This window comes from Herpailurus yagouaroundi, unplaced genomic scaffold, assembly GCF_014898765.1.
Source record: "Herpailurus yagouaroundi ecotype Mexico unplaced genomic scaffold, PumYag 428, whole genome shotgun sequence".
Classification (NCBI taxonomy): Eukaryota; Metazoa; Chordata; class Mammalia; order Carnivora; family Felidae; genus Herpailurus; species Herpailurus yagouaroundi.
Window position 1 is genome coordinate 429,100 of NW_024412645.1, and position 18,217 is coordinate 447,316.

Below are 18,217 nucleotides of genomic sequence, written 5' to 3' on the forward strand. Positions count from 1 at the left end.
TGAGTGCATGTAATACTAGTGAAATCTGAATGAGCTCTGTGGCTTGTACCAATGTCAATTTCCTGGTCTGATGTTGTCTATAGTTATACAACATGTTGCCATGGTGAAAATGAGTGAAAGGTACCTAGGACCTCTGTGTGTGTGTGTGTGTGTGTGTGTGTGTGTGTGTGTGTGTGTGTGTATCTGTCATTTCCCATGAGTCAATAATTATTTCAAAATTAAAAGTTTTTTAAAAAATCAGGAGGTACCTGTAGACTCTAGCTGCAGGTGCTGCTGGATGGCAGAATAAGATACAGAAAAAGTAGCACCTGTGCTCCCTAGTGTGAGCCGGGTTAGCAAGTTAACTGTGAGGAGAAATCTTAAAGTACAACACGGGACTGAGGCTGTTTTAGGCATGACACAAATGGCAATGATAAGAAAATAAGCATACACCTTTGACCCTAGGCCTAAGAAAAGCTCTGCATTAACATATGGAAAGGTATACAGTTACAGTGAAAGGGGAAAAAGTGTTAGAGACAAAAATAGTATAATATACACATATGTACATTTCAGGTGACTTATACACTTTGCACTGGCATGGAAATAATAAGATATGGGACTTATACCCCACATCTGGTCACATTCCCTCCCATCCCCTGCTGCAGGAAGGGAGCTGTCCCCAGCTCTGCCCTGCTGTGCCCGTTCTTCAGCCCTCTGACCTCGAGTGCTGGTGTAGCCCAAGGAACTGCTGACTTCATACTGGTGCAGGTGGGGGTGCGGGATCATCAGGATGTTGGCACTCCTGCCCAGGGAGCTGTCATCAGAAGCCTGGCTCCGCACTTCCTCAGTGGGCAGTGTGCGGCTGGGCAGGGAAGGGCTGGATGAGACATCACAGGAGCTGGCGCTCTTTCGATTATGACTCTCCCGCTCTCGCACAGATCTGACAAGTGAGAGACAATGAGTTACCAACAAGCAAGTGATGGTGCCCCACCTAGAATTAAAGCACCAAAACCTATCACCAGCCCAAGCTAATTGGGAAACCAATAACAAAAATCCCCACTGTGTTCTATGAGTGAGAAATAATGTAGGGGGTATTCCCCCTCGACCAGCTTGAGATATTGCATAAGAACTGACAGTTCTCAATTGGCCCAAGTCCCGGGGTCATAGCTGTAAAGGAGTGACTATTCCAGTCTAACCCTACTTGATCCCACCAATCAATCTCATAACACTGAAAATGGGGCAACTAGACAGGATATGATACGATGCAAGAGAAAGTACACAGCCACCTCAGGAGTCTTCTTGGACCAAAAATTGAGCCTAAATATAATCAGGCCTCTAGAGGTAATTGCTAGTTTATAGGAAATTCAGAAAAGAGAGGACAAGTTAAACATTATAACAAAACAATCAGCCAAATGAAAAAAGCAACATAATCTACGGTCACAGAAAAAACACATTCCAACCAAATGCTTTGTCTTGCATCTTCTTTAGGTCCCAATTCAAATCAACCAACTGTAAAAACACATTTTTGAGACAATTGGGAAATTTGAATATAGACTAGCTGTTAGAAGATATTAAAGAATTAGTGTTAATTTTGGTACTTGGGATAATTTATTTTTTAATTCTTATTTGTTAAAGACATACACTGTAACATTTACAGGTTAAAAAAGGGATTTGTTTTAGAATACTCCAACAAAATGTAAAATGTAGGGAAAGTAATGAAATGAGGCAGACAAGACACTGATCACTCTTCATTATACTACTCTATTTGAGTATGTTTAAACATTTCCTTAATAAAGGTTTTAAAAAGTTTATCCTTATTAAAACATAAAACTCCCTAAGGAGAAAACTTCTGGAAGTAGTAGGAGCAAGGATCAAAAAGGGAGAAGCCCAATAGGGAGGCAAAAATTCAGAATGGAAGAGTTAGCAACTACGGATAGGGCTCCCCCTCTGGTATCAGAGCTGTTCTGTTTCCGCCTGGAAGGATTTTGTCTTAAGTCAGAGCTTAAATGGAGACTGAAAATAGATCCCCTAGGCTGACTGCATGTACATTATTGCAACAGTAAATATCTGGGCACCAGTGTATGCTTAGTCCTGTGCAGGGAGACAGAGTACCAATTAAGACACAGGCGGCTCCCTCAGGAAACATAAGACCTAAGTTTCTGAAATACCATGTCTTGCCATCTTTGTTTAGAAAAAACAAAACCAAAGATCTTCGACTGTGAAAGCATTTTTATTTATTTTTTTTTATTTTTGTGTGTATGTGAAAGCATTTTTAAATACTCGGGAGGAAAGTGCTACCAAATCCCTAAGCAGATCTATGTATAAGAGAACTGTAGTTAATGGCACTAAAGGTTCTAAATTTTTTTTTCAACGTTTTTATTTATTTTTGGGACAGAGAGAGACAGAGCATGAACGGGGGAGGGGCAGAGAGAGAGGGAGACACAGAATCGGAAACAGGCTCCAGGCTCCGAGCCACCAGCCCAGAGCCCGACGCGGGGCTCGAACTCACGGACCGCGAGATCGTGACCTGGCTGAAGTCGGACGCTTAACCGACTGCGCCACCCAGGCGCCCCAAAAGGTTCTAAACATTTAGGAAATGTTTTATGTCTGAGCTCTAAATGTTTTCATCTTTTTTAAAAAAATTTTAATGTGTTTTTGTTTCTGAGAGAGACAGAGACAGAGCATGAGTGGGCAGGAGCAGAGAGCAAGACACAGAATCCAAAGCAGTTCCAGGCTCCAAGCTGTCAGCACAGAGAACGCACAGACCGTGAGAGAGATCATGACCTGAGCGGAAGTCAGCCATTTAACAAACTGAGTCACCCAGGTGCCCCTAAATGTTTTCATCTTAAGATGGGACAAGATGAAAGGAGAGAAGACAATCATGTGGCTACTATAAGCTCAACTGCCAATGTGAAGAGATGGAATATTCTTCCAATCACTGTGCTTAAATAAACGTGCATATTTAAGAAATTTGGAAAATGGACTCATGGTATTTAGTCCACTAGGGGTGTAAAAAAAAAAAAAAAAAAAAGCCCTGGGATGGGACGCCTTTTTACATAAGACTCAGAAATGAATATATTGGTAAATCCAACTATAGCACAATTAAAAACTATCATATGACAAAAATAACATGGAACACACTTAAAAAGCAAGAATTAAAGACAGAAAAGTCTCTTGCCCACTGGGAATAAAATACTCCAAAGAAACTATGGGCCCTAGGATCTATATATATATACATTAATGGCAGCCCAGTAAGAAGATTCTAGAATTTGTGAATTGCTTCTCTTGATTAGAAGAACACTCTATTTGGGGACAACATTTCTTGCAAATATAGCTAACAAAATGGGTGGAAACAGAACCCTTAATGATCTACACAGTATAGTTTCCATTTGGCTAATTTTAATTTAAAACGTTTTCCAGGTTGCTCTCATGAAGGTCCCTGCAGGCCCTAAGGTTTTCCCAAGCAATTTTCATATACACCCCAAAGTGAATCTGGCAAAAAACCTGCAGGTAGCGAGGCGCTGAGCCCGGGATGGGCCTGGCAGCCTGAACACTTGGGCGTCGTAGGCATCATAATCTACTTGGATGGGAAGGGCGTTCTCAGATTCTTTTGGAGTCCCAAGAGCTGAAATACACAAATCAAGTGAATGGTCATTAAAATACATTTCAACCAGATGCCTTCAGAGGGCTTTCATCAAAATCCACAAGACACAGGTGATCACCATCATGTCTCCCTGAAAAAAGTGGGACAATAACCCATTCATCAGGTTCTTGAAATTAAATGACTAACATGTCAAAGTGATATAGAAAAGAGTGTAGCACTAAATAAGGGGAAAGTTTGGGTAGTATTTCATTCTTCTGTGATCCCACTTTAAAAAAAGATCCTCTTAATATGTACGGTTAGTACTTCAAAACTTTCTGCCTGATCCCTACAATTGACTGATGGAAAAGAAAAACAAGGTTTGTCAGCATCTGTTTCACAGCTGACAGGACGAAAATATACAAGGCAGTTAAAAGACTTTCCGAGGGAAACTCAGGTCTCCCAACTTAGCTGTGAACTGCTTATGCGACCTCACATAATCTTGTTGCCATGGGTTAGCGGACTCTTTTTAAACGGGACAAAAGGAGGTCCCCAAAATACTCACATGTATCACGGCCATTTTTTGCTTTCTCAGAGGCAGGCTGTAAAATTAAATAGATAATTAATCACTTCCTCCTCTGCTAACATAGAACTTATCACAAGGCACATGTATGTAGGTGGCTGCTCCCCTGGGTAGAGACCATGCCTTACCCCTCCCTGTAGCTGACGGGAAGGCAGGAGCAAACACCTGAGGCCTACCTACCGCAGTGTCAGGCCCTACCAGGCCCACCTCACACCTTGGTTGCCCTCAAAACTCTATCCTCACTGTACAGGTGAGGGCATTCAATTCTAGAGAGAAAAAGGGACTTCCTCAAAGTCACACAACAGGTGGCAGAGCCAAAATCCAAGCCCAGTCCTTCATGTTCTCTCTCGGTCAGTCCAGTGGTATGTGTATCCTACCTGCCCCCAAACCCCTCATGCACATGGCCCCCTTCACTACAGTGCTCTCACCGGTTTGCCTACACCTATAAGAGATCACCCAGTTTGCTGAAATGCTTTACAGAGGTAGAAAGAAAACACAAAGAGCTTTTTTTTTCTCTTCCAAATAAGTCTTTTTCAGGACCCTTTAAACTTCTCTAACAATACTCACTCTTTCTTCTTTAAAATCATCATGTATAGAGAAGTTCCTCCATGTTCCACTTTGCCCAGAAGGGTTGTGATGAAGGCATAAAACCTCAGAGGGCAGGAGGTGGCCCTTTCTGGGAAGAGTCCCTTCTCCTAGCACCTCACTACTTGACAAAGCCCATTTTAGAAGGAGTCTTCATAGTCCTCACAATTAATATTTTCCTTATTAGAAGAGTAACATCAACCCGTTACCCACCCCCCAAAAAAAGGGAAAAAATGGCCCTGATACTACTAACATGACCACAATAGAGCAGCTTTCACAGTTTAACTCTGCTAGAAACAGGCAGATGGATGGGTGAGAGTACCTGGTATGCCACCTACATACCCAACAGTCTGTGTGTCTCTTCACCTTGTATCAAAAACACGTTTTAAGGTTCTTAAAACTGGCACTTTTATTGACTGGCAATATATTACATGGAGTGTAGTTCATGGTTTAGTCATTTCCCTATTATTTTCAACTTCTAACTATTATAAATAAAGATGCTATTTGCATTTAATATCCTCAATTGTTTCCTTAAACCATATAGCCAAAAATGGAATTGTCTGGTCAAATGGCATGAACGTTTGCACTGCCCTTGATACACATGGCTGAACTGCTTTTTGTAAGTATTGTACACCAACCAGGTACTCAAGCACCAATATCACCACTTTTCCCAGGACTTGGTATAATTGTTTTGTTTTAAACCTTTTGATAAGCAGGGCCACCTGGCAGGTTCAGTCAGTGGAGCGTATGACTCTCAGTCTCGGGGTTCTAAGTTTGAACCCCATGTTGGGCATAGAGATTACTTAAAAATAAGATCTTTAGGGGCACCTGGGTGGTTCAGTCAGTTAAGCATCTGACTTTGGCTCAAGTCACGATCTCACGGTTCATGAGTTCGAGCCCCCACATCAGGCTCTGTGCTGACAGCGCAGAGCTTGGAGTCTGCTTTGGATTCTGTGTTTCTGTTTCTCTCTCTCTCTCTCTCAAATAAAGAAATACTAAAATAAAATAAAATCTTGATAAAATAAAATAAATCCATTTGGTAAACAAAAAGAATCTCCATTCTTGTTTGAATTTGCATTTCTTTAACTACTGCCAAGATGTGATCTTTACATCATATTTCCCCTTTGCTGCAATGCGTGCCCATGTCTTCGTCCCCAAAGGTATCTGAGCAGTCCCAGTATCTGAATAAACCAATCACATCATGACAAAAATATTCATTATTAAGGAACTAAAAAGAGTTGTCATAGTTTTCCCAAAGATAATTTCTTATAGTCTGGAGGTTTGCCTTGTTGTTGATGTATTTAATGTGGAAAATCATAAAGTTCTAAGACAAATGTCTTGAACTCTACTCATGACCATGGGGAAGAAGGGCATATCCTGGGATCAAAATAACCATGTTGGTATGTGACACTCCCTGAAGGCTCTACAGGTTGGTGACACCTACCTTCTTCCCTGCCAGTTTTATTCGCGGGGTGAAACTGTTACAAAAGAGCTGGCTTTTAGACGTATAGAAACTGTGAAAGAAAAAAAGGTCATTAATTTAAGCCCCTTCCATTTTATTTATTTTTTAATTTTTTTAAATATTTATTTATTTTTTGAGAGAGAGAGAGAGAGAGAGAGAGAGAGAGAGACAAAGCATGAACAGAGGGAGACACAGAATCCAAAGCAGGATCCAGGCTCTGATCTGTCAGCGTAGAGCCTGATGCGAGGCTCAAACTCATGAATGTGAGATCATGACCTGAGATGAAGTCAGACACTTAACCGACTGAGCCACGCAGGCACCCCATAAGTCCCTTGCATTTTAAACTTTAAATTGAAACCCCAGCCATGGATTAGTCCTCTCTTGACTGCCTATGTCTCAGGCTTCACTGATTCCTCCAATTCTAACTTGTTCTGTAATTACTACAAAATATTAAATATGGTTTTAATTATTGTTCTATTCTTTTTTCCCTTGTTAACTGTTTCACACTAGTCCTGATTCCTAACTGGATGAGAATCTCCTCCTCCTGGCAGAGATTACATCTATTTACACCATGATACTTTTGCATCTTGATACTTGGCACGATGCTGGGCCCAAGTGTGGTCTTTATCACTTTTGGGTTGAACAGCACTTGGTAAGCAAGAATAAGTCAGGCAAGAAAAGAAAAAAAATGGTCTTAAGAAAATATGGCACAAATCATCAAATTTTTATCTCTTTGAAAATCATATCTTTTTTTTTTTAAGTTTATTTATTTTTGACAGGGAGAGAGAGCATGAGCAGGGGAGGGCCAGAGAGAAGAGAGAGAGAGAACCCAAGTAGGCTCCACACAGTCAGTGCAGAGCCTGACACGGGGCTCAAACTCACAAACCCCAAGATCATAACCTGAACCAAAACCAAGAGTGGGACACTTAGCTGACTGAACCACCCAGGTGCCCCTGAAAATCATATCTTAATGCAGTCACGTCAGACACACAAGAAAATTGGGAAACCCAACCTTGCCCTGGGTCTAATGAGTAAACAGAGAAAAAGAAAGGAGGAGCGTTTGGGTGGCTCAGTTGGTTAAGCATCCAATTCTTGGTTTCAGCTCAGGTCATGATCTTATGTTTCATGAGTTCAAACCCTGTGTTGGGCTCTGTGCTGGTGGTGCGGAGTCTGCTTGGGATTCTCTCTTTCCCTCTCTCTCTGTCCCTCCCCTGCTCACTCTGTCTCTCTCAAATTGAATAAATTAAAAAAAAAAAAAATACCAACTGCAGTCAGACCTGGAGTCCAACTAGCCTCTGGGACTTGACTCCTTAGAGTGGTACCAAGGAAAGTACAAGTAGAGGATGCTGCTTGCTTTCCAGACATTAATTGCAAAAGATCTGAGTATTAAAGTGATATTAGCCAGAAGAATGGGTTTCTATTAGATGTACCCACGTGAAATTGCTGTGTTTGAAGGTCAAACCCAGTGTAAAAATCACAATTTCAAATGGTTTAAACCAACAGCTTCAGCTTTGCCATGAACTTGCTGCTCAACCTTTGGCAAGTCAAGTTACCCTCCTGGAATACCTATACAGTGTGACTGGAGGGTCTCTATGATCTCTAAAACAGACTCCAGATGCCTATGGCATCCTCAAATGCCCATTTTATAACTCTTATGTATCTGCTATTAATTTACTTTTTGGATCAATTTTCATGACTAGCCAATAATACTTGGGAGAATAACTTTTCACTGAAGACAATTTGATTATGCTTCAAGTAAGGTCTCTGGCCTTGTGGAATGATTTTGAAGAGGCTAGTGGACAGGATATGAACAATGGCGCTTATGAGCAGCCATGCACCTCTGGCCACAAGCCCTCTTTGCTCCTGTCTATGAGTGGCTCAAGCAAACAAGGTTCACAGTGAGATGTGAAAAGCAGGCCTCAGGGCATCCCAGCTCTCAGATTCTGAAGTCATACATGTGTGAATCATCGTCTATCTTAAATGGTATCATAAAGCCAATTTAGGATGAAAAATACAGTGATAAATCAGGAAACCTTCAAGTTATTATTAATTAACATTTGAGGAAATTACAGTGTTTAAATTCATATACAATTTTGTGTGTGTGATAGCTACTCTCTCCCTTAATTATTTCCTAAACCAAACATAAAACAATGAAATATGGTGTATAATTAAACAGCAGCTGTTTTCTTATGGGCAAAAGAATCTTAATGTATAGTCAGGGGCACCTGGGTGTCTCAGTCGGGTAAGTGTCCAACTCTTGGGTTTCGGCTCAGGTAATCGTGGGGTGAGCCCTGCATCTGGCTCTGTGCTGGCAGTGTGGAGCCTGCTTGGGATTCTTTCTCTCCTTCTCTCTCTCCTTCTCACTCTGCCTCTCCCCCACTCACACACACTCTCTCTCCCAAAAATAAATAAACATTAAAAAAAATTTTTTGGGCGGGGCGCCTGGGTGGCCTAGTCGGTTAAGCATCTGACTTTGGCTCAGGTCATGATCCCAGTTTGTGTGTTTGAGCCCCGCATCGGACTCTGTGTTGACAGCTCAGAGCCTGAAGCCTGCTTCGGATTCTGTGTCTCCTTCTCTCTCTGCCCCTCCCCAACTTGTGCTCTATGTCTCTCAAAAAATAAATGTAAAAAAAAAAAAAAAATTTAAAAAAAAAACATATTTTTAAAGAATCTGAATAACTATTCAAAGATTACAAATCCAGGGACACATGGGTGGTTCAGTTGGTTGAGCACTGACTCTTGATTTCAGCTCATGTCACAATCCCAGGGTCATGGGAATGCGCCCCATTTGAGGTGCTGTGCTGAGCATGGAGCCTGCTTAGGATTCTCTCTCTCCCTCTGCCCTTCTCCCCATCTCATACTCTCACTCTCTTTCTCCCTCCCTCTCTGTCTCTTTCTCTCTCTCTCTCTCTTTCTCTCTCTCTCTCTCTCTATATATATATGCACAATAAGATTACAAATCCAAATCTAATGAGAGGGCTGATAAAAAGATACATCAGGGCATCTGGGGGACTTAGTAGGTTGAACATCTGACTCTCGATTTTGGCTCAGGTCATGATCTCACAGTTCGTGGGATTGAGCCCCACATCCAGCTCTGTGCTGACAGTGTGGAGTCTGCTCGGTGTTATCTCTCTCCTTCTCTCTCTGCTCATGCACCCTTGCGCATATGCTCTCTCTCAGAACAAGTGGATAAACTTTAAAGAAAAAAAAAGAAAATGCTTTAAAAAAAAGAAGATACATTGGTCTCTGAAATAAGTGAAAAAAAGTTCAAAATACTATTTTACTCAAACCAAATTTTTAAAATAACAGTAACATCAGGGGCACCTGGGTGGCTCAGTCAGTTAAGCATCTGACTCTTGGTTTTGGCTCAGGTCATGATCTCATAGCTGTGGAACTAAGCCCTCCATTAGGCTCCATATTGAGCGTGGAGCCTGCTTGGGATTTCTCTCTCTCCTTCTCTCTCTGCCCCTCCCCTGTACATGCTTACTTGCTCTCGCTCTCTCTCAAAATAACTAATAAAATAAACATTAAAAAAATAACAATGGGGTGCCTGGATGGCTCAGTCAGTTAAGCATCCAACTTCAGCTCAAGTCATGATCATACAGCTTGTGAGTTCGAGCCTCACATCGAGCAGCCTGGAGCCTGCTTCAGATTCTGTGTCCCCCACTCCCTCTTCCCTGCTCGTGCTGTCTCTCTCTCTCAAAAATAAATTTTATAAAGCTAAAAAAAATTTTAATAAATAAATAAAAAACAGTAACATTGGGGTGCCTGGGTGCCTCAGTTGGTCAAGTGTCCATCCGACTTTGGCTCAGGTCATGATTTTGCAATTTGTGAGTTTGAGCCCCACATCAGGTGCTGCACTGACCGTACAGAGCCTGCTTGGGATTCTCTCTCTTCTCTCTCTGCCCTCCCCTGCTCTCTCACACTCTCTCTCAAAATAAATAAAGTTTAAAAAAAAAAAGAACTTTTCACTATTGTATATTTGGTTGCAAGTAAGATCTTTACTTAAAAAAAAAAGGGCCCTGTTGCTTAACGAAAAAAATTAGAAAGGAAAGAAGAAAACCACTGGTCTAAAGAAGTGACTGTCAATGGGGGCAGAGGGAATCTGCCACCCAGGAGGCATGTGGCAATGCAGCAGACATTTTAGTTTTTTGACTTTTTTGTTTTTAGTCTAAATTATTTCTCTCCTCAGTTTCCAACATTTTCAACTGAATTCTCCATAAACCTGCAAGCACTTAAAAAAATCATGAAACATTAAAAAATAGTCCAAGGCTTTTCATTTTTGGCAGACTTGAAGATATTCTAGTTCTCATAGTAAGTTTCTAGGAGGTATGAGCTCTACCTGCAGTATTTCAAAGAAATAATTTAACTTTCTCTAGGTTTTTGGTTTGTTTGTTTTTTTTTTTAAGTTTATTTATTTATTTTGAGAGTTGAGGGGAAGGGGCAGAGAGAGAGGGAGAGAGAAAATTCCAAGCAGGCTCCATACTGCCAGCACTGATTCTGACATGGGGCTCGAATTCATGAACTGTGAGATTATGACCTGAGCTGAAAGAGCTCCCAAGAGTCGGATGCTTCACCGATGGAGCCACCCAGGCGCCCCTCTCCAGGTTTTCTGATAGGAAAATTCACTTAGGCATGCTTCCTGCAGACATTCTGGTTGTCACACTGGGGGTGGGTGCTCTTGGCATCTAGAGGGTGGAGGCCAAGGATGCTCAACAGGCTACAATTCACTGGGCAGCCCCAACAAAAGAATGATCTGGCCCAAAATGTCAGTAGAGTCCAGGTGGAGAAACCCTGTTCTAAAGGAAGGACTGAAGGAGAGAGATCAGAAATAGACACACTATTAAGATTATCATCCAAAAAAAGATGAGGACTGGGGGCACCTGGGTGGCTCAGTCGGTTAAGCCTCTGACTCTTGGTTTCAGGTCAGGTCATGATCTCACAGTTTCGTGGATTTGAGCCCCATGTCAGGCTCTGCACTGGCAACATGGAGCTTGCTTGGGATTCTCTCTCTTTCCCCCTCTTTCTGCCCTTCCCCTACTCAGGCTGTCTCTGTCTCTCTCAAAATAAATAAACTTTAAAAAAAAAATGAGGACTGGGATAAGGCAGTGGCTCTGACAGAGGCATGAGAGACACCATCCTTGAGCCCCAATCAGCAGAAACACTGAGGCCTTGTCCCATGTGAAGAAGAGACACAGGGATTTTTCTACAAACAGAGAATGCCAGGTACAATGCTGGTCTGCTATCGTCTGTGGGAGTTGCAAATAGTAGGAGCTGGGGATAATAAAAATAAGTCCTTCAAAATTTGCTTTTATTTTCTTTCACTCTAGACTGTTCTTATGTTACTGCCACTGCTTTGCATGTATAGAGGCTCTAAGCAAATGTTAGAACTTTAGTTTCCACATTTTCTTGACAAAAGGTTTCATAGTAAGAACTTAACAGATGTGAAGAGAAAATGGCAAGGAAGTTATTCAACTGTGAATCAAGGTTACACCCACCTGTGGTTTATCCAGTGAGGAATATTATAGTCATCGCCCAGCCGAGAATCACGAGGTGCACTTCGATTATGTAGCTAGAAGGGAAAAGCCAGTGCACAGATCAGCTAGAAAACAAGTAGGATGTGGAGCTGCTCCAACTGTTCTGTTTTTAAGTGTTCTCAAGATCACTCTAGTACTAGAGACTGGCCTTTAGTAAGCAATCCAAAATTGTATTACCTTGAACAATGGGACAGCATGTAATGGTTGCTCCCCCATGCACACCAAGTCCACACCAATTCCTAAAAAAGAGAATACAAAAAGAGTTTGGGGTCGGGGTGGGAGGAAGTAGAGATAAGTGTCCCAATCTATTAACAATATTATTTAACTAAACAAAACCGACTTCCCATCCTACACAGCAAAGAAGAAAAGAGATGCATTTTGTCTGTTTCTTCTTTACCAGGTCCCATCACACCTGCCATTATTCAGTGCTTGACAATTAGCCTTGGACTGCTTTGTAGATCATGATTTGTCAAAAGGACAACCCAGGCCTCTATTACTAAAGTTTCATGACCAGAAAGGAAAAGGAATCTTGAAATTTCAGTAAGACAGCAAAACAATCCATACCATTTAACAGAGCTTCTTAATTGACAATCCAGGATTTACACTCCACCCCCATCTTTTGGAAGCCCAAATTTAATGGAACCAGAATTACAAATTGGGAAAGCATGGCACACCACAGAGGGAGGACTAGATCAGACAATCTGATGGTAGTTCCCAAGATGGGCTGATGACACACTGGTCCCTTGAAACGATCCCTCCGAAGAGGTCTCCAGTGTCAGATATGTTTGGAAAACTCTGAGTACCTGTTACACGCATTAGAGATAAACAAGAAACACTGACAAATTAAAACCTACAATTAGGGAATCTGCCTAAACTGTATATGACCTAACATTTCCTTAACCGATTTGACCATAGAACGCTTTTTGTCCCCTAACATTATTCACATCCCCAGGATCTCCGATGCACAGAGCCAGGGAAAGCTCAGAGCTCTAAGGTAAGTGAGGCTATAAACACTCGGAGACAGTGCAAACCAGGGAGCATTACCATTATCTATCATTCGCTGCTTGGTCAAGATCATGAGTAGACGGTCCACTTCAAACACACCCACCCCAGGTGTGATCACCACAGACATCTGCCCAGTTCGGTCAAAGTTGCGGTTGATGTAGTGCTTGTCAAACACTTGAAAGAAAGCAAAAGTTCTCCAATGCAGATGTTACAGCTTTTCAGAAACCAGCCACTTGCAAGCCTCTCTATGCCCTCAGACTATTTTGTCCATGTTTCTATTGCAGCAACTGCAGTTCTGACCTGAATTCTAGTTAGCCGTGTGCACATCTTCCTTTCCCCTTCTACATTAAGAACTGCTTGAACACAAGACTATGCCAATGTTGCCTTTGTTAACACCCCCTCATTAATGCCTACTACTTGCCTTGTGTTGTCTTAAATGCTCAAATTTCATGTCTTTAGTTTAAACAATCCGTAAATGGGTCTGTACTGAAACTTACAAAAATATTAATTAAAAAAATTTTTTTTAATGTTTTTTTATTTATTTTTGAGACACAGAGAGACAGAGCATGAACAGGGGAGGATCAGAGAGAGAGGGAAACACAGAATCCGAAGCAGGCTCCAGGCTCTGAGCTGTCAGCACAGAGCCCAATGCGGGGCTCGAACTCACGGACCGTGAGATCATGACCTGAGCCGAAGTTGGACGCTCAACCAACTGAGCCACCCAGGCGCCCCTTAAATGTTTGTTTTATTTTTGAGAGAGAGAGGGAGTCAGAATCTGAAGCAGGCTCCAGGTTCTGAGCTGTCAGCACAGAGCCCAACGCCAGCACAGAGCCCAACGCGGGGCTCGAACTCACAAGCCACGAGATTGTGACCTGAGCTGAAGTCAGAGGCTTAACTGACTGAGCCACCCAGGCGCTTAAAAATTTTTTTAATGTTTTATTTATTTTTGAGAGCAAGAGAGAGACAGAATGTGAGTGGGGAGGGGCAGAGAGAGGGAAACACAGAATCTAAAGCAGGCTCCAGGCTCTGAGCTGTCAGCACAGAGCCCGACGTGGAGCTCGAACCCACGAAGTGTGAGATCATGACCTGAGCCAAAGTCTGGCGCTTAACTGACGAGCAACCCAGGTGCCCCTACAAAAATATTAATTTAAGACAATATTCAAAAGAATGGACAAGAATCTTGGGATGACTTTGTAAATTTGGCAAGTTAATTTTTATTTCTGTCCTGTACAATCCTTACTTTGGAAAACCAAACATATTCCAATATGAAAAAAAGATCTATAAATAAAAGACTCCATGCTTGGGCTGACTGACATGTCATGATGACATCATGTCATGATCTCACAGTTCATGAGTTCAAGCCCCTCCTTGGGCTCCATGCTGACAGTGAAAAGCCTGCTTGGCATTCTCTCTCTCCCTCTCTCTCTCTCAAAATAAATAAACTTAAAAGAAGGGGAAGGGCACCTGTGTGGCTCAGTCTGTTAAGCGTCTGACTTTGACTCAGGTCATGATCTCAGGGTTCGTGAATTCATGCTGACAGCTCAGAGCCTGAAGCCTGTTTCAGATTCTGTGTCTGTCTGTCTGTCTGTCTGTCTCTCTCTGCCCCTCCCTAGCTTGCACTGTCTCTCTCTCAAAAATAAATAAACATTTAAAAAAATTTTTTTAAATACAAAAATAAAAAGACCCATGCTTTAGAATTGCCAGCACGGGCAGGTTATACGTGTGAAGTGACCACACATCATTACTTCCACCACTGGCGAGTGTCAATGGATGCCTAACCAGAGCTGAGCCAATCAGACTCTCTGCTGGGAACACAGAATTCCGAACAGAGAGCAGAGAGCTGACAGCAGAGCTGGGAGCTGAACACTGCTCCAGGAATACCTGCTGCTGCAGTTCCTAGAGCCACTTTGGTCCCCACCTTCTTCAGCATAACGTTCAAGCCTTTCCTGATGGCCCACCAGGTCTCTATACCCTAAGAGTAACTTTTTCTTTTTTGCGTAAACCAATTCAGTAGGTTTCTGTTGTTTGCAAACAAAGCATATCAGCTAACACATCCAGGGACAAGCATTCGGAAGAAGTCACACCACACTGTTAAGAAGGTTCCCTCTTAGAAGGGAAATGACAGTAGAGGAAGGAGGGAGATCTTCATTTTTACTTGATATACCTCTGATTATTTGAATTCTTGAAACATGGGTTCCTTTTGTAATTAAAAAAAAAAAAAAAGATTTGAGGTGCCTGAGTGGCTCAGTCAGTTAAGTATCCAACTTCGGCTCAGGTCATGATCTCATAGTTCATGAGTTCGAGCCCTCCATCAGGCTCGTACTGACAGTGTGGAATCTGCTTGGGGTTCTCTCTCTCTCTCTCTCTCTCTCTCTCTCTCTCCCCCTCCCCCACTTGCACGTATTCTCTCTCTCTCTCTCTCTCTCAAAATAAACAAATAAACATTAAAAAAATTTTTTTTAAATTACTTAGAAGCAATTGAGGGATAGCATAGAAAACAGTAAGAATACAGTCTGTAGTAAGACAGCCCAAGGAAGATTCCCTCCAGCTCTTTACTCTCAAGTTACCATGAGAAGCAGATGAGAATAGCAAGTTAATTCCCCGGGGAAGATCTAAGAGCTAAATGTTGGCCATTAAAACCATCCAATCAGAAGTTACTTCTTTCAGTTAATCTTTGGAATACATGGGTGGGGAGATCTTCAACTGGGTCTGGGTCTTTGGACATTAGTAAAAAGAAGTTCACGGCCATGTGGTAAATAAGATGCCAGATCACCACGGCTGTGTTCTTACTCACCATTGAATGACAGATTGATGGCCTCTAGGTAGTTTCCTTGTGCTGAGGTAGAATTATCTCCTTGAGGAAAGCCCTCTGAAGCAAAAGACATAAGAGAAGGAAAAGTATCCCATGAAAGATGAACTCTTAAAGAACAAGTGGAAAGTGTCTGGCTCCATAGGTCCCCCTACCCTGTAGTAGGTATACTATTGAACTTACTGCATATGTAATGAACAATTAGACCCAACTGGAAATAGAAACCTGACCAGAAGCAGAAACTCTGTCCAGCACTGTGAAAGAAGCAAGCATGAACCTCTCCTCTCCCAGACTCCATCCTACACCTCCTTTCCCTGCCGCACTTTCTGTCATTATGAATGCAGTACCTGCCTGTTCCAGTCGCACCAACACTGGATACTGGATAAAGAGTTTTTTAATGGTCACAAGGAGTGATGTCCACTCTTCTCTCCTCTCATTCTGCACCACCACTCTGAAAGGAATATTGTCATAAAATAGACATTGAGCAGCTACTACATACATCAGGTTTCTCACAGAATTTCAAAAGAAAGGAGAAGATGGGATTTCCAGGGTTAAGGTAATTTACCATATAATAATAAGTATTAAAGCCAAGTGCATGTAACAAACATTAACAAAGACCTGTATTACCAATAGTCATATAGATTGAAAACAAAAAGTAAGAAAATATTTAAAAATTGCCTTGAAATCATATTAATACCTAGTATTCAGCAGAAACATGAAATCTTCATACAATGAATTATAATTAGGTGGTATATAAGAAGCATAAAATAAAACATCTATATGTAGGTTTTACATATATATCTAATAAACAAATCTATGACAGGGAACTACATTAGTAGAAAGGGATAGGTGAGAATCTGTTTACTGTAGAGCTTGTGAACCTTAAAACCTTAAAAATACATGTGACTGCATTACAAAAAATAAAAATAAATATGTGTGTATATGTGTGTGTGTGTGTGTGTGTGTGTGTGTGTGTGTGTGTGTACACATATACATACAGGTTTGCATGTGTGTGTATGCTAGGAATTTATCTTAAAGAAACATACAGGGGGGCGCCTGGGTGGCGCAGTCAGTTAAGCGTCCGACTTCAGCCAGGTCACGATCTCGCGGTCTGTGAGTTCGAGCCCCGCGTCGGGCTCTGGGCTGATGGCTCAGAGCCTGGAGCCTGTTTCCAATTCTGTGTCTCCCTCTCTCTCTGCCCCTCCCCCGTTCATGCTCTGTCTCTCTCTGTCCCAAAAATAAATTAAAAAACATTGAAAAAAAAACTTTAATAAAAAAGAAACATACAGGACCCAGAATAGCCAACCCAATATTGAAGGAAAAGAACAAAGGTGGAAAACTAACACTATCCAACTTCAAGACTTAACTATAAAGCTACAAATAAAGCTAAAGATAGTGTGGCATTGGTGAAAGAGTAGATAGATAGATCAATGGAACAGAATAAAGGGCCCAGAAACAGAACCCCCAAAATATAATCAGATTTTTTTTTAATGTTCATTTATTTTTGAGAGAGAGAGCTAGTGAGCACAAGCTGGGGACAGGTAGAGAGAGAGGGAGAAACAGAATCTGAAGCAGGTTCCAGGTTCTGAGATGTCAGCACAGAGTCTGATGTGGGGCTCGAACCCACGAACCATGAGATCATGACCTTAGTCAAAGTCAGATGTTTAACTGACTAAGCCACCCAGGCACCCCAATAGATCTTTGACAAAGAAGCAAAGACAACACAATGGAACAAAGACATTCTTTTCAACAAATGGTGCTGGAGCAACTGGACATCCACACACAAAAAATAAGAAAAGAAAAAGAATCTAGATACAGACTATACACCCTTCATAAAATTAACTCAAAACAGATCATAGACCTAAATATAAAATGTAAAACTATAAAACTCCTAAAAGATAACATACCAGAGAACCCAGATGACACTAGTTGGGGTGGTGACTTTTTTTTTAAGTTTTATTTACTTGTTTTGAGAGAGAGAAAGTGAGAGAGAGTGTGCGGGTACTGGCAGAAAAGGGGCAAAGAGGGAGAGATAATCCCAAGCACACTCCACACTGTGAGCGCAGAGCCTGACATGGGGCCCGACTCACCAACCATGAGATCATGAACCAAGTCAAAATCAAGTTGGACACTTAACTGACTGAGCCACCTAGACGCCCCTAGGGTGATGACTTTTTAGATTCAACACCAAAGCCACAATCCATGAAAGAGAAAAACTGATAAACTAGACCTTATTAAAATTAAATAACTTTTGCTCTGGGAAAGACAATGACAAGAGAATTAGAAGACAAGCCACAGACTAGAAGAAAATGTCAGCAAAAGACACATCTGATAAAGAACTACCATCCAAAAACACAAAGAACTCTTAAAACTCAATAATCAGAAATAAACAACCCAATTTAAAGATGGGCAGAATACCTGAACAGACACCTCACCAAAGAAGAAATACACATGGCAAATAAGCATAAGAAAAGATGCTTCACATCATGTCATATGGGGAAATGCAAATTAAAACAGCAATAAGTGACGATTAGAATGGCCAAAATCTAGAACACTGACAATACCAAATGCTGGTAAGGATATGGACCAATAGGAACTTTGAGTCACTGCTGGTGGGAATGTAAAATAATGGAGTTACTTTGGAAAACAGTTTGGTGGTTTCTTACAAAACTAAATA

General features: G+C 41.6%; 1 protein-coding gene across 13 annotated transcripts in view; it reads right to left on the minus strand.

Annotated features, from left to right (window-relative positions):
• DEPDC5 (DEP domain containing 5, GATOR1 subcomplex subunit) overlaps nt 1-18,217 on the minus strand; it is a 126,986-nt gene that overhangs the window by 75,185 nt on the left and 33,584 nt on the right. For all 13 annotated transcript variants that reach the window (XR_005787036.1, XR_005787038.1, XR_005787037.1 and 10 more), the window contains 9 exons: nt 15,888-15,991; nt 15,526-15,600; nt 12,771-12,905; nt 11,904-11,965; nt 11,688-11,761; nt 6,172-6,241; nt 4,125-4,161; nt 3,484-3,604; nt 699-919 (listed from right to left, as the gene is read on the minus strand). Coding sequence is in view for 10 of the 13 variants with exons in the window: in XM_040463991.1 (XP_040319925.1) it covers nt 699-919; nt 3,484-3,604; nt 4,125-4,161; nt 6,172-6,241; nt 11,688-11,761; nt 11,904-11,965; nt 12,771-12,905; nt 15,526-15,600; nt 15,888-15,991 (899 nt within the window). In the remaining 3 variants the exon portion in view is untranslated. The remainder of the gene's footprint in view (nt 1-698; nt 920-3,483; nt 3,605-4,124; nt 4,162-6,171; nt 6,242-11,687; nt 11,762-11,903; nt 11,966-12,770; nt 12,906-15,525; nt 15,601-15,887; nt 15,992-18,217) is intronic.